Genomic DNA, 17,402 nt, shown 5'->3' on the forward strand with positions numbered 1-17,402 from the left:
ATTTATCCCCTCTTCCTCCAAAATGACCTCTTCTGCTAATCCATAGTTCAACCAATCCTGTCCTTCCGATTCCAATTCAGCATTTATCTGCCCATAATCATTGCAAGTACGTTATCCATGTGGCAAAGTTCCTTTATACAAAGGAAATGATATAACCTCTCCTCATCTACTGATAACTCTTTTTTGGTCTTTGGCTAAGTGCATCACTGACAACTTCTGTCATTCTACCTTCCCTTCACTTTTACATTTTGAAGGCACTACAGCTGTCTCTTCCATAAACAAAGCAACTCACACTGGTTCCTGTTCCTCCTCTAACTCCATCGTGGATGACTAACATCCCTTCACTGCCTGAGGCTCTTCCCGTTCCTCCTCTAACTCCATCTTGGATGACTAACATCCCCTCACTGCCTGAGGCTCCTTTCACTAGTTATATGCCCCTCCTTGTAATCTCTTTTTGGACTGATGCTCCTCTTATCAATCCTATGCCCCTCTCCCTAATCTCTTTTTGGACTGTCACAAAAGTGCTTATGGGCCTAATGGCATCCATCCCCATGTAAAGAAAGACTGTGCCTCTGAACTCACAACTGTGCTTGCTTGTGTGTTTCAATTTGGCTTAAAAGCCCGAAGTTTTCTCTCTCCTTAGAAGCATGCATTGGTACATCCCATCGCTAAGAAGGGTGACTGTTCTAATCCCTTGAACTATCATCCTGTTGCTTTGACATCTACCTTTTCCAAAGTCTTTGAATCCCTCCTCAGCTCTCATATCCTTAAAACATCTTGAATCTGACAGTCTTCTCTCTGATCACATGTATGGCTTCCATAAGGCAAGAGCCACTGGTGATATTCTTTCCTATCTTACAAAAGGCTGGTCATCATCCCTGAAAGATTTTGGGTAATCCTAAGTTGTTGCCCTTGACAAAGCCAAAGTTTTTAACATGGTCTGGCATTGGAGTCTCATCTCTAAGCTCCCCTCTTTTGGCTTCACTTCCTCATATCTACCTTCCTCTCTGGCTGATCTATCTCTCTGGTTGTTGATGGATCAGCCTCCTCCTTTTCCCCTTCAGCAGCAGTGTCCCTTAAGGTTCTGCTCTGTCCCCTACACTTTTTATCCTTTTTATCAGCAATTTCCTGTCTTCCATGAATATCTAAATGCACTCATATGCTAATGACTCAACAGTGCATTCCCCATGTCCTTCAATTCTGCTCCTTCTCTCAATCGATCAGAATCTCATCTCGACACAAATTCCTCAATAAAGTCTACCTTGGACAGGATATCTCAGTAGGGTAAACAGATGTGGTTATGTGTAATGCCCCCAAGAACCAGTCTCTACCCATCAATCAAAAATTCCTTACAACTTACCCCTCTCCTTTGATGGTTCTCTAATTCCACCTCTTGATTCAATGAACAAATTTGGTAATACTGTAACTTCCACAATTCCTTGGAAACCCACGTACAGAAAGAGCTAAGTCTGCCTTTAAAAAACTGGGAGCCCTACTTAGATGCTGAAATTTCTTTTCTTCCAAATAGTTGCTCCATTTAGACAAAAGGAATGGTCCGTCCTTGTATGGAGTACTGCTCTCACATCTGGGGTGGTTCTAGCCCTGCAGCCTTACTTGACAGGGTAGAGTTGAAAGTGGTCTGACTTAAAACTTGACCAACTTGCCCTATGCTGCAATGTTTGTTCACTTTCCCTCTTCTAATGGTATTATTTGTTTTTTTTCCTCAGAGCTGGCAGCTTGTGTTCCCTCAACACTAGCTTGACCATGCAATACTTAGCAAACTGCTATATCACATGATTATTGTGTGGTCTTTGGCAACTCAAAGATGGGTCATTTCGATAACTGTTTCACTCCCTAAACCTGAAACTTTGAAACTTCCTACCAAGGAATGTCTTTCCACATAACTATGAGCCATGCACATTTCAAAAGACAGTTTTTTCACATCCTTCAAAATCCACTAACACTTTTCCTTGTCTCATCTTTTTCCCTCTCATAATCCTCTCTATATTTTAATCAAAGCCTGACATTGAGGTGGACTTCTGTCCATGGCTGAAATAAAAAAGTGATGTCAATGAACTGTACCATGGCATATGAAGCAGCTGGGCTGGGGTAAACCAAGGAAAGGTCTGTGGAGTCTGTGAGGCCTATCTCTCTGTCCCTGGTGCTATTTCACAACTAGGAGAAACAGCGAACGAGTATCACAGAAAGATCTTTTTGGCATATCCTATGGTATCCTTGGAGCTCTAATGGCACTGTTTCTTCCCTGATACAAGGTTTTTAAATTCATAATACTCACCTTTTTCCATTCAATTTGTTGCCATGCATGGATCATCATGTACTATTCTTTTCTTTTTTCCAGGCTGTTAGGTTCTAACAGCCTCTCATGGTAATTCATAAGTTCCATTACCTTGATGTTGTTTGTGCAATGCTTCTCAATTTTAACTTGTATATTTCTGTTTGTTTGGTTTGTAATCATACGGTAGAGCAATATTGAATTTTGTTTCTTGTGCATACATTAAACATTTTCATAAACAGTTTTCTCTCTCTTGTGTCAAAATTCTCATTATCATACTATTCATTACTTGCTTCAACAGTGCTATCATTTCAGTATGCTGGTTGAGTTCTAGTTTCTCAATTATGATGATTCCTATATATTTGACTTTCATTTTACTTTCCCTGTTGGGTCTTTATATGGTTTCATCAATGTATTGTTGATTGTTCAGTTACTTATTTGCTGAAACTTACCATGCTTAAATTCTATCAGGTTCACTTCTCCCCATTAACAGACTGTATCTACGACTTTATACCTTTTGAATAACATTCTGATCCTCAATGTCCACTTACTCTTGTGGGATCAGCAAAGCATCTTACTATACCTTCACTTACTTCTCAGTTAAAGTGATATCATCATAAAGTAAACTGAGGATAATACTGTTTCTTGTGGTACCCTAGATACATATCTTCACCAGATTTTGTTTCCTGTTCATTGAAAACTGACCCATCCTCTTATCTTACCCCCAAAATTTTGTCATGCTACTTTTAGTAAAATTCTGAAATTGGTTTAGTTTACAGGTGCCTTATCAAAATAAAGAAAAACAAGCGTCCATTTTCTTTCCCCGCATTATGGTTTCACACGTCTTATTGTAATATGTTAATAATTGGTACTGCAAACTTTTTCCTGATGCTAATCCATATCGGCCTTTTCATACTTGTTTCCCATTTTTGCCTTAGGAAGGTGGCTTAAGGAAAGGATAATGAGAGTAAGAGAGGAAAAAAAAAATTCTAAGGTTCCTTCCTCTTTTCCTTACAAAAGAATAATACAGGAGGGAAGGATTCCCACCCCCAGCTTCAACCCCTTCTACAACAGGCAAGAAATAGCTGGGTAGTATTCTATCTCTCCTAACCCCCTAGATAATATGTTAATAAACAATGCTCACAATGTGGAAAAGTTGATATCAGTGAGGTACCATGATGTTACAAAAGGCGAAGAACAATAAAGATATGCATCTAGAACGAACTGCCTATGTATTTTTCTCCTTTCTAGTGTGTTTGTACTGAGACAAAATATCAATTTGTATTATACATACATATACTTTACTAAAAATATGGTAGAGTCAATAGCAGTAAGAGATCATGATGTTATATGTGTATATATATATATCCAGGACAAAATGCTTACAAATTATTTCTTTCTGGTGTATTTGTACTGAAACAGAATATCAATCTGATATCATATTAATACACAAAGCTAAAAATGTGGCAGAATCAATATCAGTGAGAAAACATGATCATTTTCCAGACAGCTAAGCATCTTAGCTCATTAGTGACATGACATGCACTTTCTACTCAGCTTTAAGAGGTTTGGGGAGGTTCTAAAGCACTACTAAAATGTAAGAATGTGAGTTTTACCATCAACATATATCCATATGAATCAGAGTGCCTCCCCTGGTGGATCCTGCTACCAGAGAATGGGTGTGGGTGAATGAAGCCAATTCTTTGTCTGTTTGTGGTCCTACCTCACTAATGCAGGAAATGAAGAGTAAAAAACATACATATTCAGTAAATCTAATTCTTTCCTTCATACATGTTCGCACTTTCCTGCTTCCTGCATTAGTGTGGAAGAACCAGAAACAGACAAAAAAACAAAACCTTATTTGCTCACATCCATTCTTTAGCTGTCATGTGTAATGCACCAAACCCACAGCCCCCTACTCACAAACAAGCCCCACAAACTTTTCCCTGATTTTGCCCTAGCTGCTTTATATGTCCTGGTTCAGTTCACTGAAGCACATTGTGTCCTGTAGACCACATTGCTCCAATTCACTCTACCCCATATACAACCTTCATACTCCTGCATGTTCAGGCCCTAAGCATTCAAAACTTTATTCAACTGTTCTTCCATTACCTATATGGTCTCTCCCATCTCCAAGTCCCTTCCACTTGTGGCACATATATCCTCTTTGTCAGCCTTTCCTTAATCAGTGTCTCTATATATCAAAACCATTTCAGCACATCATTTTCAGCTCTCTCAACCTTACTTTTCTTATTACCATACCTCTCTCTTTTTACCCTATCATCACTTACACAATCAACCCCCAAACTGTCCTAAAACATTTCATTTTCAACACATCCATGCTCTTCAGGATATTCTCATCAATAAGCCATGCGTCACATCCATATATCATCATGAGGACTACTATTCATTCAAACTCTCTTTCCACACATTCCTCAATGCTTCCAGAACCTTCACCTCATCACCAAACCTCTGACTCACCTTCACTTCTTTGGTTCCATTCGCTGCCATGTTCACTCCTAAATATCTAAGACACTTCACTTCTTCCAATTTTTCTCAATTCAAGCTTACACCCCAACTAAACTGTCTCTTTCTACTGCTAAAGCTTTATCCTTACCTTATTCAAATCTACCCTCAACATTTTCCTTTCACACTCTCCCAAAGTCATACAGACTGAAAAAGAACAGTCCAATACCTACCATTGTCAACAATACATTAAAAAGTGCATAGCTGTGCAAGTGAACAGCTTAGTTTTTATTAGTTAGGCTATGTGGTGTGTCAACTACAGTATTACTATAACTATTCATCACCTAATATTCAACCAAGTGCATAATGTATAAACCATATTCATTCTGCAGACATCCTTGTATATCTGCCACTTTATTCATCTAAATGTACCTTACTCATGTGCTTGTCCAAAATCTGGAAATATCCGCTTCATCTTGATCTTAACTTTTTTAATGCTTAGTTGACAAGTTAATGTTATGGCATTTCAGCTCTGAAACATCTCTAATACCTTAACTGTGCTTTTCCAGCCAAATGGCTGCCTTAATCTAATAAACTCTTAACTTTCATTTTTCTCATTTACATCAATTTCAACAGTTAATCATTCAACACTTGCCATGACATCAGCAAACAACAAGTGACTCACTTCCCAAGCCCTCTCACTCCCTCTAACTGCATACCTATACCTCTCTCAAGGACCACTGCATTTTCCGCCCCAACCATAAAAAAATCAAACAGCCAAGATGACATCACTCATCCCTGCCATAGACCCATCTTCACCTGAAACCACTCACCCTCCTTTCTACCTACTTGCATACATGCCCTACTATATATTTATTTATCTATTTATCTATCTATTATACTTTGTCGCTGTCTCCTGCGTTAGCGAGGAAGTGCAAGGAAACAGACGAAAGAAAGGCCCAACCCACCCACATACACATGTATATACATACACGTCCACACACGCACATATACATGTCTATACATTTCAACGTATACATATACATACATACACAGAATATACAAATATATACATGTACATAATTCATACTTGCTGCCTTTATTAATTCCCGTCGCCACCCCGCCACACATGAAAAGACAACCCCCTCCCCCTGCATGCGCGCAAGGTAGCACTAGGAAAAGACAAAGGCCACATTCGTTCACACTGAAACCACGGCTCCCTTTCCACATCCAGGCCCCACAAAACTTTCCATGGTATACCACAATGCTTCAATTCACTCTAGAACTTGCATGACTTTCACCCTCCTGTATGTTTAGGCCCTGATCGCTCAAAATCTTTTTCACTCCATCCTTCCACCTCCAATTTGGAAAGGGAGCTGGGGTTTTGGTGCATTACACATGACAGGTAGAGACATTTATTTATCATGCGTAGTTGCTGTCTCCCGTGTTAGCGAGGCAGTGCAAGGAAACAGATGAAAGAATGGCCCAACCCACCCACATACACATGTATGTACATAAACATCACACATGTATATATACATACCTATACATTTCAGCGTATACATACATATACGTATATGCACATGTCCATATTCATACTTCCTGCCTTCATCCATTCCTGTCACCACCCCACCGCGCATGAAACTGCACCCACATCATACGCGTGTGCATGAGGTAGCACTAGGAAAAGACAACAAAGACAACATTCGTTCACACTCAGTCTCTAGCTGTCATGCGTAATGCACCCAAACCAGAGTTCCCTATCCACATCTAGGACTCACAGACCTTCCCATGGTTTACCCTAGATGTTTCACATGCCCTAGTTCAGTCCACTGACAGCACGTTGACCCTGATATACCAAGTTGTTCCAATTCACTCTATTCCTTGCACGCCTCTCATCATCCTATATATTCAGGCCCTGATCACTCAAGATATTTTTCACTCCATCCTTTCACCTTCAATTTGCTCTCTTACATGTCCCTGTTCCTTCCACCTCTGACACATATATCCTTTTTGTCAATCTTTCCTCACTCATTCTCTCCATATGTCCAAACCAGTTCAAGACACCCTCTTCTGCTCTCTGAACCACACTCTTTTTATTTTCTTACATAACTCTTACCCTTTCAATACTTACTCAATCAAACCACCTCACACCAAATTATGTCCTACACATTTCATTTCCAACACATCCACCCTCCTCCATACAACCCTATCTATAGCACATGCCTCATAACCATATAACACTGTTGGAACCGCTATTCCTTCAAACATACCAAGCCTGAGCCAGGTATCCATTTCATCAACCAACCCCAAGAGGTGGATGAACAGCTGGGTTGACTGTGGACTGACTTCCAAAACCAGGATTCGATCCTATGCGCTTGACCCTGGGCGGCCAGTGAATGCTATTCTAAGCTCAATCTCTCCTGGTATGTCTTTACACAAGTCTTTCTTAGCTCAATCTCTCCTGGTATGTCTTCACACAAGTCTGTCTACAACCTCAATTACTTTCTCCACCCTCTTCTCACCAATATCATTTTCAAAAGTCTCTATAAATCTTCATCCTCCCCTCCAAAAGGTAATGATCAGACATTCCACTAGCTGCCCTTCTTTGTACATTCACATCCAAGAGTCTCACTTTTGCACACCTATCAGTTAGTATGTAATCCAACAATGCCTCCTGATCATCCTTCCTAATCATCTACACACAATTATGTATGTCCCTCCTTCAAACCAAATGCTTCCAATCATAAGTCATTTTTCTGCACAACTCCACAAGTTGTATGTCATTTCTATTGATCTAACTGAATCCTGCAAGCTCCCACTATATCCTGAACAGCTACATTACTCACTTTCACACTGTGATGATATCATAAGTGTTTTTATCATCATTAGAACTATATTCTCTCAATATGTTCCTTAATTCTTTATTTTTCAAGTCACACTACAACTCATTCATTTTGATATACATGCATTCTGTGACATACCCACCTGAGTCCAGTGCTAATTTTACACAAACAATGGCAGCACCTCCTGGAAGGAAAATAAGGAGTAGCCTGGCAAATGTATTGCCAATGATAAAATGAGGGATAAAAAGCAAACTTGCAAAAATTGAATGAAAATAGTCATTGGGTTTTACACACAAAAGAAAAGGTACAAGAAGTGAACGAGTAAATGAATTTGAGTAGACTAGTACCGGTGAACCTCAAAAAGATTAAGAAAATGTTTTGGAAGGAAGTGAACAGCATGAGGAGAAGAGGACACCTGGAAACAACACTAATAACAGATAGAAAACTGGTGACAACAGTGAGAAGAGCAGGTGAAAAACTGGTAACAAACAGGTTAGAAAAAGAGGTTAAAAAGAGACGGAACAATTATTTTGAGGACTTTTGAATGTGTCTGATGACAGGGTGGTGGAGCTGGTGTGTTTAGGAAACAGTGGTGAGAGAAAATCATGTGGAATAATATGGCAAAAAGAGAAGAGTTAGTGAGAGTCTTGTGTAATACAAAGTGTAGTAAAGTGGCAAACATACATATACGAGGTGAAATCTACAGCTATTTGCACTTTATTCTTTCATTTCCTGGTTCATCCCTATAAAACAATAAATCATGTCTATTATTCATATTCTGACTTACTTGTAAAACAAATCCTAAAGGCCTAAATACTCCTGCTGCCACAGGTATTCCCACTAAATTGTAGATGGAAGCAAAAATGAAGTTCAGGTGGATTCTGTGCACTGTTCTCTTGGAGAGGTCCAAACATGCAACGACATCTATCAAGTCATTCTGTGTCAGAGAAAGAGACATTTAACATAGGAAATTTCTGTGTCATACAGAAAACTATACCAACATTAAACAAAGGAATTTGAAAGAAAAAAGAAATGATGCAAAACATTACTACAAAAATAAAACTATGAGCATTATTTTGTGAGGAAGAGATTATTTTGAAGCATGAAAAACTGTTTCTTTCAAGGTATTTCCTGTGAGCTTTATGATAATCTTAAACATCCTCAGGGGTTAGAAACCTCTAAGCCTTTGCCTTCTGGTGTGGTTACTTCCTCTCATCCCTCAATAACCACCTACTCAGTAGTTGCAAGCAGCAGCTCTGTCTATATTTGCCCTTCTTCCAGTCAGTAACCTCATTATCCCACTAGCTGATACACAGGTCATGCTGACTGCCTCATAATTCTCAGAACATGACTTTTACACCAACACTGGTTACCAATGGTAACAAAAAACGTTTTTTTTGAAACAGAAAGGATTATTATGAAAGGTGACAGCTACCCAGAAAATTATTAGTGGGGCTACCCCAGAGAGATTATTTTTCATTTTTCAAAACTCTCCTTTCTTTCCAGGGTAGATCTGTCCTGTGACCTTTATGAGTACACCTACATGGAGGGTGAGGATTAGACAAACATTCTTAACTAAGGAAACAGTATGACAAGAATAGCAACCTAAAAGGTTATACCATATCACATTAATGATCTTAAGTGACTCTTTTACCATGACCACCACCTTGAGTGGGTGACATAAGCATTTCTTGGATTCAAAAGTGGCAAACCAGATGCCATGCAAGGTATGTCCTCAATATCACAAGTATAGTACTATTTACAAAGGTGTTTGCAGAGTGCTAAAGATCTTCCTTGTTAACTCCTCCAAGAAGAGGCTCCACATGAAGGCCAGCATGGAAGTTATGTTTCTGACATCATGGGTCCCAACATAAAGGCCAATAAAGCATGTATTTTGATCTAAGATGAGATGCTCCCAGCTGAGAGTGGTTTCAAGTTTCCTGGATGAAAAAATAGGAGTTGCTCTCGATAATTTTAGGTGATCTGAAAGAAATCTCTGAAATTAACCGGGCATAAAGAATGATGTTTTCCCGGACAAGTCATCCTAAAAGCAATAAAAAAAAGGGTAATTTTGAAACTTACCTTTTTCATATTTTGCCAAGATCAAAGGGTTGAATGATCTTTACTCAAGACATGTCAGAAATGAAAATATGTTGTTTCTTATGTTTGGGCATTTCATGTATCTTAATGACTTCTCCCGGCACCAGGGCTATCAAAATGAATGTTCTTATGAGTAGATGTCAAGGCACAAAATTATCAGAACTCTCTTCTAATTGTAATAAGTCCAAAACTTTTGAAAACTTCCCCTTAGGTTGAAAAAGAGAGGCAGCTAGTCTCCTCATGATTAATGACCTGAAAAGCTTATCCCAAATAGGTCCATCTGGGTTTATCCCAAAGCCAGAGAACAATGGTTTTGGAATGGTACTCTTGTTGAAGGCAGTAGTATTATTAGCACACTCCGTATCAAGAAAAAAGTTTAAAAATTATTCCAAAAAGAGAGGTTCTAAAATTTCAAAAGAATCTGAATCTTAAAGGAACAACTGCAAAGGTTTCCTGACAGAAATACAAACATCGTGAAGGTCTGCTGTTTCCAAATTCTCCCAATTTCAGAATGTAAAGGTGTTCGAGAGAAAGTCCATACATCTATGTTCCAAAACTCAGAACTTCAGCAATGGACTTCTGACCATACACTGAGGTAGTCTAAGAAAACACCTGAATGAAGTGTGAGCTGCAAGTTTTGGTAGGCTATTAGTGAGTCTACATGTGTGTTTAGGTAAAAAAAGAAGAATCAAAAAGGTAGCTTATGTGGAGCAGACCCATCCTCCTCTATAAGCACCCTTCAAAATATCTCTTAGTCTCATCTAAATGTATTTCATGTTTATGTTTGAAGTATATGCAATATCGTTTCAAAGACAACTGCATTAGACGGAAATTATATGATCACCATTTCTGAATATTGCTTAGATGTCAACAATAAAGGTTTCCTTGATGACTATACAATACCAGGATATACCCTATTTAACAGAGATAGGGGAAACAAAGTAGGCAGTGGTGTCTTGCTCTCTGTTAAAGCTCATTTAAATCCTGTATCAAAAAATGTTACATAAGATTACATAGATACACAGACCACTCAGACCTCAGGCCCAACTGAAGTGGTCTCGGAAAAAAAATTGTAAGCAACAGAAGAAAGAGGATAGCTGAGCAAAGGCTTCCTCCCCACCCTCCACTCCATCTGGCCAAGCTAGCAGGAAAACAGGTAGAAAATACCTTGCAGGATTAATAAGCCTGAAGGAAATTTTATAGGAAAGTCATAAGGCTGAATGAACATGAATGTCATGTATTCCTTCACTTTTTCTTATAAAAGCAATGCTAAGGCTAAACTTGAGCTCCAGCCTCTTGACTTAACATACCTATATTATTCCTGAAGTTGAAGAATCATACTGTAATTCTCAATTAATCTCACAACAGGTGACATGGATTAATCAATGTTGGTCTGATACCACAACAAGGCCAGGGAGAGATCGGTGGTTGAGAGAGCAGCATGATATACCATCACATACCACTGTGTTATGATAACTGGTTAAATCAATTAATCAATACCAGAAAGTGACAAGTGATGATCAAGCCTAATTTTGAAGATATTAAAAGTGTTGCTCTGAACAACATTATCTGGGAGTTTATTACATGAATCAATAATGTCACCAGTACAAAAATATTTCTTACAGTCCAGATTAAATCGGTGACCTCTAGGTCTTAATCCTTTTCCTCTCATTGGTAATGCTGGTGCTACTGTAAAAAAATGATCAATACCAATGCTGTTCAATCCTTTAAGTATTTTGAAACGTTCTATTAATCTGCCCCATAGGTGCTTCTTGCTTAAGGAGAACATGTTTAATTCTTGCAGTCTTTCCTCATGTGGTTTGTTACTTAAAGAGGGAATTAACTTAATTGCTCTCTGCTCCACTGCTTCTAATTCAAGAATGTCCTTACTTAAGTGGGGGGCCCAAAGCTGCACTGCATATTCGAGGTGTGGTCTAACTACGCTTACATATAGTGGCAATATCACATCCTTGCTTTAGTATGGTAAGTTTCTGTTTATAAACCCTAACATCCTATTTGCTTTCTTGTTAGCTTCATATGTAATGCTGGGAGAATTTGATGTTATTGGAGACACTGACCCCTTCATCTCTCACGCTAGGGGTGTCCTTTATCTTGTGGCCTATCAGTTCAAAATCATTCTTTTTTTACATTTTCTACTTGTAAAAGCTGAGATGTACTGACATTAAATGGCATTTGCCATTTACTAGACCATTCAACACTCTTATCTAAATCCTCCAGTAATCTTAGCCTATCTCCTTCATTTAATATGGCACTGCTGATCTTTGTGTCATATGCAAGTTTGGACACTAGGTTACTTAACCTTATGTCAATATTGTCAATATCAATGATGAAAAGCATAGGCCCAAGTACAGATTCTTGGGGGACTCCACTACCAATGGGCAATCACAGTGATGATTCTCCATTCATTACAATTCTCTGCTTACTATCTTGTAACCAGGCTCCTATCCAATTTCCGATGCAACCAGTGATCCCCAAGACCCAGACTTTGTGCATTAATTTAACATGGGGGACTTTGTCAAATGCTTTTTGTTAGTCCAGAAATATCATATCTATTGCTGTTGTCTCGTTTCTAGTTTTGGATAATGCTTGATAAAATTCAAGGAGGTTTGTAAGGTATGACTTCAGTCCTCTAAAACTATGTTGTGTATCATTGATTAAGCTGTGTTGTTCCAAATAAGCTATGATTTTATCTCTATTAAATGACTTCAAAAGTTTACATATAATTGACATGAGGTTGATTAATCAGATGGTAATTACCTGGCAATTCATGGCTTCACTTTTCATAAACAGGAGTGACATCTGTCATGCTCCAGTCCTATAGTCCTTCCTGGAGCAATATATTGAAAATCTGGTAATGATCTGGTGATTCGTGTTTGATATTTCTATTCACTCATGGATACAAATGATCAGGAATTGGGCTTTTATCAGGCTTCAACTTATCTGTGTTAGTACTTCTCTAACTATGATGGAAAATTCTTGTATCAAGTGAATGATGTTCATGACTGTCTCAAAATTCATGTCGCTGCTTTCTAGCATAAAAAAAACTAAAAAACTTGTTCAGGGTTGTGCCTACGCTTTTATCATCCACAATGGGTTCCCTGTGCTCATTTACTAAGGATCCTATTCTACTCTTTATATGTTTCTTACTTATATTTATTTGCTTTGTTGCTGTCTCCCGCGTTAGTGAGGTAGCATAAGGAAACAGACGAAAGATTGGCCCAACCCACCCACATAAACATGTACATACATACATGTCCACACATGCAAATATACATACGTATACAGGTTATTAGGTACAGTAGGGTTGAGGGTCAAGTCAATTGGGAGGTGAGTTTGAATGGAGAAAAACTGGAGGAAGTGAAGTGTTTTAGATATCTGGGAGTGGATCTGTCAGCGGATGGAACCATGGAAGCGGAAGTGGATCATAGGGTGGGGGAGGGGGCGAAAATTTTGGGAGCCTTGAAAAATGTGTGGAAGTCGAGAACATTATCTCGGAAAGCAAAAATGGGTATGTTTGAAGGAATAGTGGTTCCAACAATGTTGTATGGTTGCGAGGCGTGGGCTATGGATAGAGTTGTGCGCAGGAGGATGGATGTGCTGGAAATGAGATGTTTGAGGACAATGTGTGGTGTGAGGTGGTTTGATCGAGTAAGTAACGTAAGGGTAAGAGAGATGTGTGGAAATAAAAAGAGCGTGGTTGAGAGAGCAGAAGAGGGTGTTTTGAAATGGTTTGGGCACATGGAGAGAATGAGTGAGGAAAGATTGACCAAGAGGATATATGTGTCGGAGGTGGAGGGAACGAGGAGAAGAGGGAGACCAAATTGGAGGTGGAAAGATGGAGTGAAAAAGATTTTGTGTGATCGGGGCCTGAACGTGCAGGAGGGTGAAAGGAGGGCAAGGAATAGAGTGAATTGGAGCGATGTGGTATACAGGGGTTGACGTGCTGTCAGTGGATTGAATCAAGGCATGTGAAGCGTCTGGGGTAAACCATGGAAAGCTGTGTAGGTATGTATATTTGCGTGTGTGGACGTGTGTATGTACGTGTGTATGGGGGTTGGGCCATTTCTTTCGTCTGTTTCCTCGCGCTACCTCGCAAACGCGGGAGACAGCGACAAAGTATAAAAAAAAAAAAAAAAAAAAAAAAAAATACATCTCAACATACACATATATATATACACACACAGACATATACATATATACACATGTACATAATTCATACTGTCTGCCTTTATTTATTCCCATCGCCACCTCGCTACACATGGAATAACAACCCCCTCCCCCCTCATGTGTGCGAGGTAGCGCTAGGAAAAGACAACAAAGGCCACATTCGTTCACACTCAGTCTCTAGCTGTCATGTAATAACGCACCGAAACCACAGCTCACTCTCCACATCCAGGCCCCACGCAACTTTCCATGGTTTACCCCAGATGCTTCACATGCCCTGGTTCAATCCATTGACAGCACGTCAACCTCGGTATACCACATCGTTCCAATTCACTCTATTCCTTGCACACCTTTCACCCTCCTGCATGTTCAGGCCCCGATCACTCAAAATCTTTTTCACTCCATCTTTCCACCTCCAATTTGGTCTCCCACTTCTCCTCGTTCCCTCCATCTCTGACACATACATCCTCTTGGTCAATCTTTCCTCACTCATTCTCTCCATGTGAGCAAACCATTTCAAAACACCCTCTTCTGCTCTCTCAACCACACTCTTTATTTCCACACATCTCTCTTACTCTTACATTACTTACTCGATCAAACCACCTCACACCACATATTGTCCTCAAACATCTCATTTCCAGCACATCCACCCTTCTGCACACCACTCTATCCATAGCCCACGCCTCGCAATCATACAACATTGTTGGAACCACTATTCCTTCAAACATACCCATTTTTGCTTTACGAGACAATGTTCTCGACTTCCACACATTCTTCAAGGCTCCCAGAATTTTTGCCCCCTCCCCCAACCTATGATTCACTTCCGCTTCCATGGTTCCATCTGCAGCCAATTCCACTCCCAGATATCTAAAACACTTTACTTCCTCCAGTTTTTCTCCATTCAAACTTACCTCCCAATTGACTTGACCCTCAACCCTACTGTACCTAATAACCTTGCTCTTATTCACATTTACTCTTAACTTTCTTCTTTCACACACTTTACCAAACTCAGTCAACAGCTTCTGCAGTTTCTCACCCAAGTCAGCCCCCAGCGCTGTATCATCAGTGAACAACAACTGACTCACTTCCCAAGCTCTTTCATCCACAACAGACTGCATACTTGCCCCTCTTTCCAAAACTCTTGCATTCACCTCCCTAACAACCCCATCCATAAACAACCTGCCACAAACCAACATTCACTGAGAACCAATCACTTTCCTCTCTTCCTACACGTACTCATGCCTTACATCCTCGATAAAAACTTTTCACTGCTTCTAAAAATTTGCCTCCCACACCATATATTCTTAATACCTTCCACACAGCATCTCTATCAACTCTGTCATATGCATTCTCCAGATCCATAAATGCTACATACAAATCCATCTGTTTTTCTAAGTATTTCTCACACACATCCTTCAAAGCAAACATCTGATCCACACATCCTCTACCACTTCTGAAACCACACTGCTCTTCCCCAATCTGATGCTCTGTACATGCCTTCACCCTCTCAATCAATACCCTCCCATATAATTTACCAGGGATACTCAACAAACTTATATCTCTATAATTTGAGCACTCACTTTTATCCCCTTTGCCTTTGTACAATGGCACTATGTAAGCATTCTGCCAATCCTCAGGCACCTCACCATGAGTCATACATATATTAAATAACCTTACCAACCAGTCAACAATACAATCACTCCCTTTTTCATTAAATGCCACTGCAATACCATCCAAACCCGCTGCCTTGCCGGCTTTCATCTTCTGCAAAGCTTTTACTAACTCGTCTCTGTTTACCAAATCATTCTCCCTAACCCTCTCACTTTGCACACCACCTCGACCAAAACACCCTATATCTGCCACTCTATCATCAAACACATTCAACAAACCTTCATATACATATATATACATATATTATTTATTTATTTATTTTGCTTTGTCACTGTCTCCCACGTTAGCGAGGTAGCGCAAGGAAACAGACGAAAGAATGGCCCAACCCATCCACATACACATGTATATACATACACATCCACACACGCAAATATACATACCTATACATCTCAACGTATATATATATACACACACAGACATATAAATATATACCCATGTACATAATTCATACTGTCTGCCTTTATTCATTCCCATCGCCACCTCGCCACACATGAAATAACAACCCCCTACCCCCTCATGTGTGCGAGGTAGCGCTAGGAGAAGACAACAAAGGCCCCATTCGTTCACACTCAGTCTCTAGCTGTCACGTAATAATGCACCAAAACCACAGCTTCCTTTCCACATCCAGGCCCCACAAAACTTTCCATGGTTTACCCCAGATGCTTCACATGCCTCGGTTCCATCCATTGACAGCACGTCAATATATACATACACACACATATACATATATACATTCATATACATACATATATACACATGTACATATTCATACTTGCTCACTTTCATCCATTTCTGGCACCACCACACCCCAGAGGGAAACAGCAATGCCACACCATGCATCACCCAAGTAGTGCCAGGAAACAAATGAAAAAAGGCCACATTTGTTCACACTCAGTCTCTAGCTGTCATGTGTAATGCACTGAAGCCACAGCTCCCTATCCACATCCAGGCCCCATGGACCTTTCCATGGTTTACCTTAGATGTTTCACATGCCCTAGTTCAGTCCACTGACAGCACGTTGACCTCAGCATACCACATTATTCCAATCTAATCAATTCCGTGCATGCCTTTCACCCTCCTGCAAGTCCAAGCCCTGATTGCTCAATTTCTTTTTCACTCCAACCTTCCACCTCCAATTTCGTCTCCCACTTCTTCTTGTTCCCTCTACCTCTGAAACATACAGCGTTTGCAAAAAAATTGGCATGATAGGGCCTGCGCAGGTATTTTTTGCCCGTTTGTATCATACCCCAAAGCATGATTGAAATGACAAAAACTACTGGGGCAGCTCATGGATGTTGATGGGAGGGAATAGGGACCCCCTGGGTCAGCAACAGGTGACAGTCAGTCTGCCTGGAGCTATTGTGGTGGGTCAAGGTTTTTTGTCCCCTTAACATCTGCCTTTTTACCCTACCCATGTGTTCTTTGTGGTGGGTTTGTGCTGCAATGTCTGGCCCTAAGGACTTGTCGAAAGAAGATATTGCTGCTAATGTACCCTTGTACAAGGCAGGGAAGTGTAATAAGGAAATAGCTGAAACTACAGCTCAGGCACTACGAAGTGTGCAAAGATGGATGAAGCACTTTGTTGATGGTGGTGGCATTGACATTCATACCAAGAAAAAACTTCCTAATGCACTCTGAAGATCATCAAAAGTCAAGCAGACAAGAATCCACATATTTCAGCATGACAGTTAAAAGAAGACAAACCTAGGCTACTTGATTATATGTCTGTACATACTATTTGTAGCTGGCTTCATGACGACTTGAAATCTAAGAGATGTATGCCCCGCAAGAAACCGTTTCTGAAAGACCACCAGTGCAAGAAAAAGACTTGTATTTGCCAA

General features: G+C 39.9%; 1 protein-coding gene across 1 annotated transcript in view; it reads right to left on the reverse strand.

Annotated features, from left to right (window-relative positions):
* LOC139749254 (copper-transporting ATPase 1-like) overlaps positions 1-17,402 on the reverse strand; it is a 364,429-nt gene that overhangs the window by 43,672 nt on the left and 303,355 nt on the right. The window contains exon 23 of the mRNA XM_071662991.1: positions 8,393-8,542. Within this exon, the coding sequence (XP_071519092.1) occupies positions 8,393-8,542 (150 nt within the window). The remainder of the gene's footprint in view (positions 1-8,392; positions 8,543-17,402) is intronic.

Source organism: Panulirus ornatus, chromosome 6, assembly GCF_036320965.1.
Source record: "Panulirus ornatus isolate Po-2019 chromosome 6, ASM3632096v1, whole genome shotgun sequence".
NCBI lineage: Eukaryota > Metazoa > Arthropoda > Malacostraca > Decapoda > Palinuridae > Panulirus > Panulirus ornatus.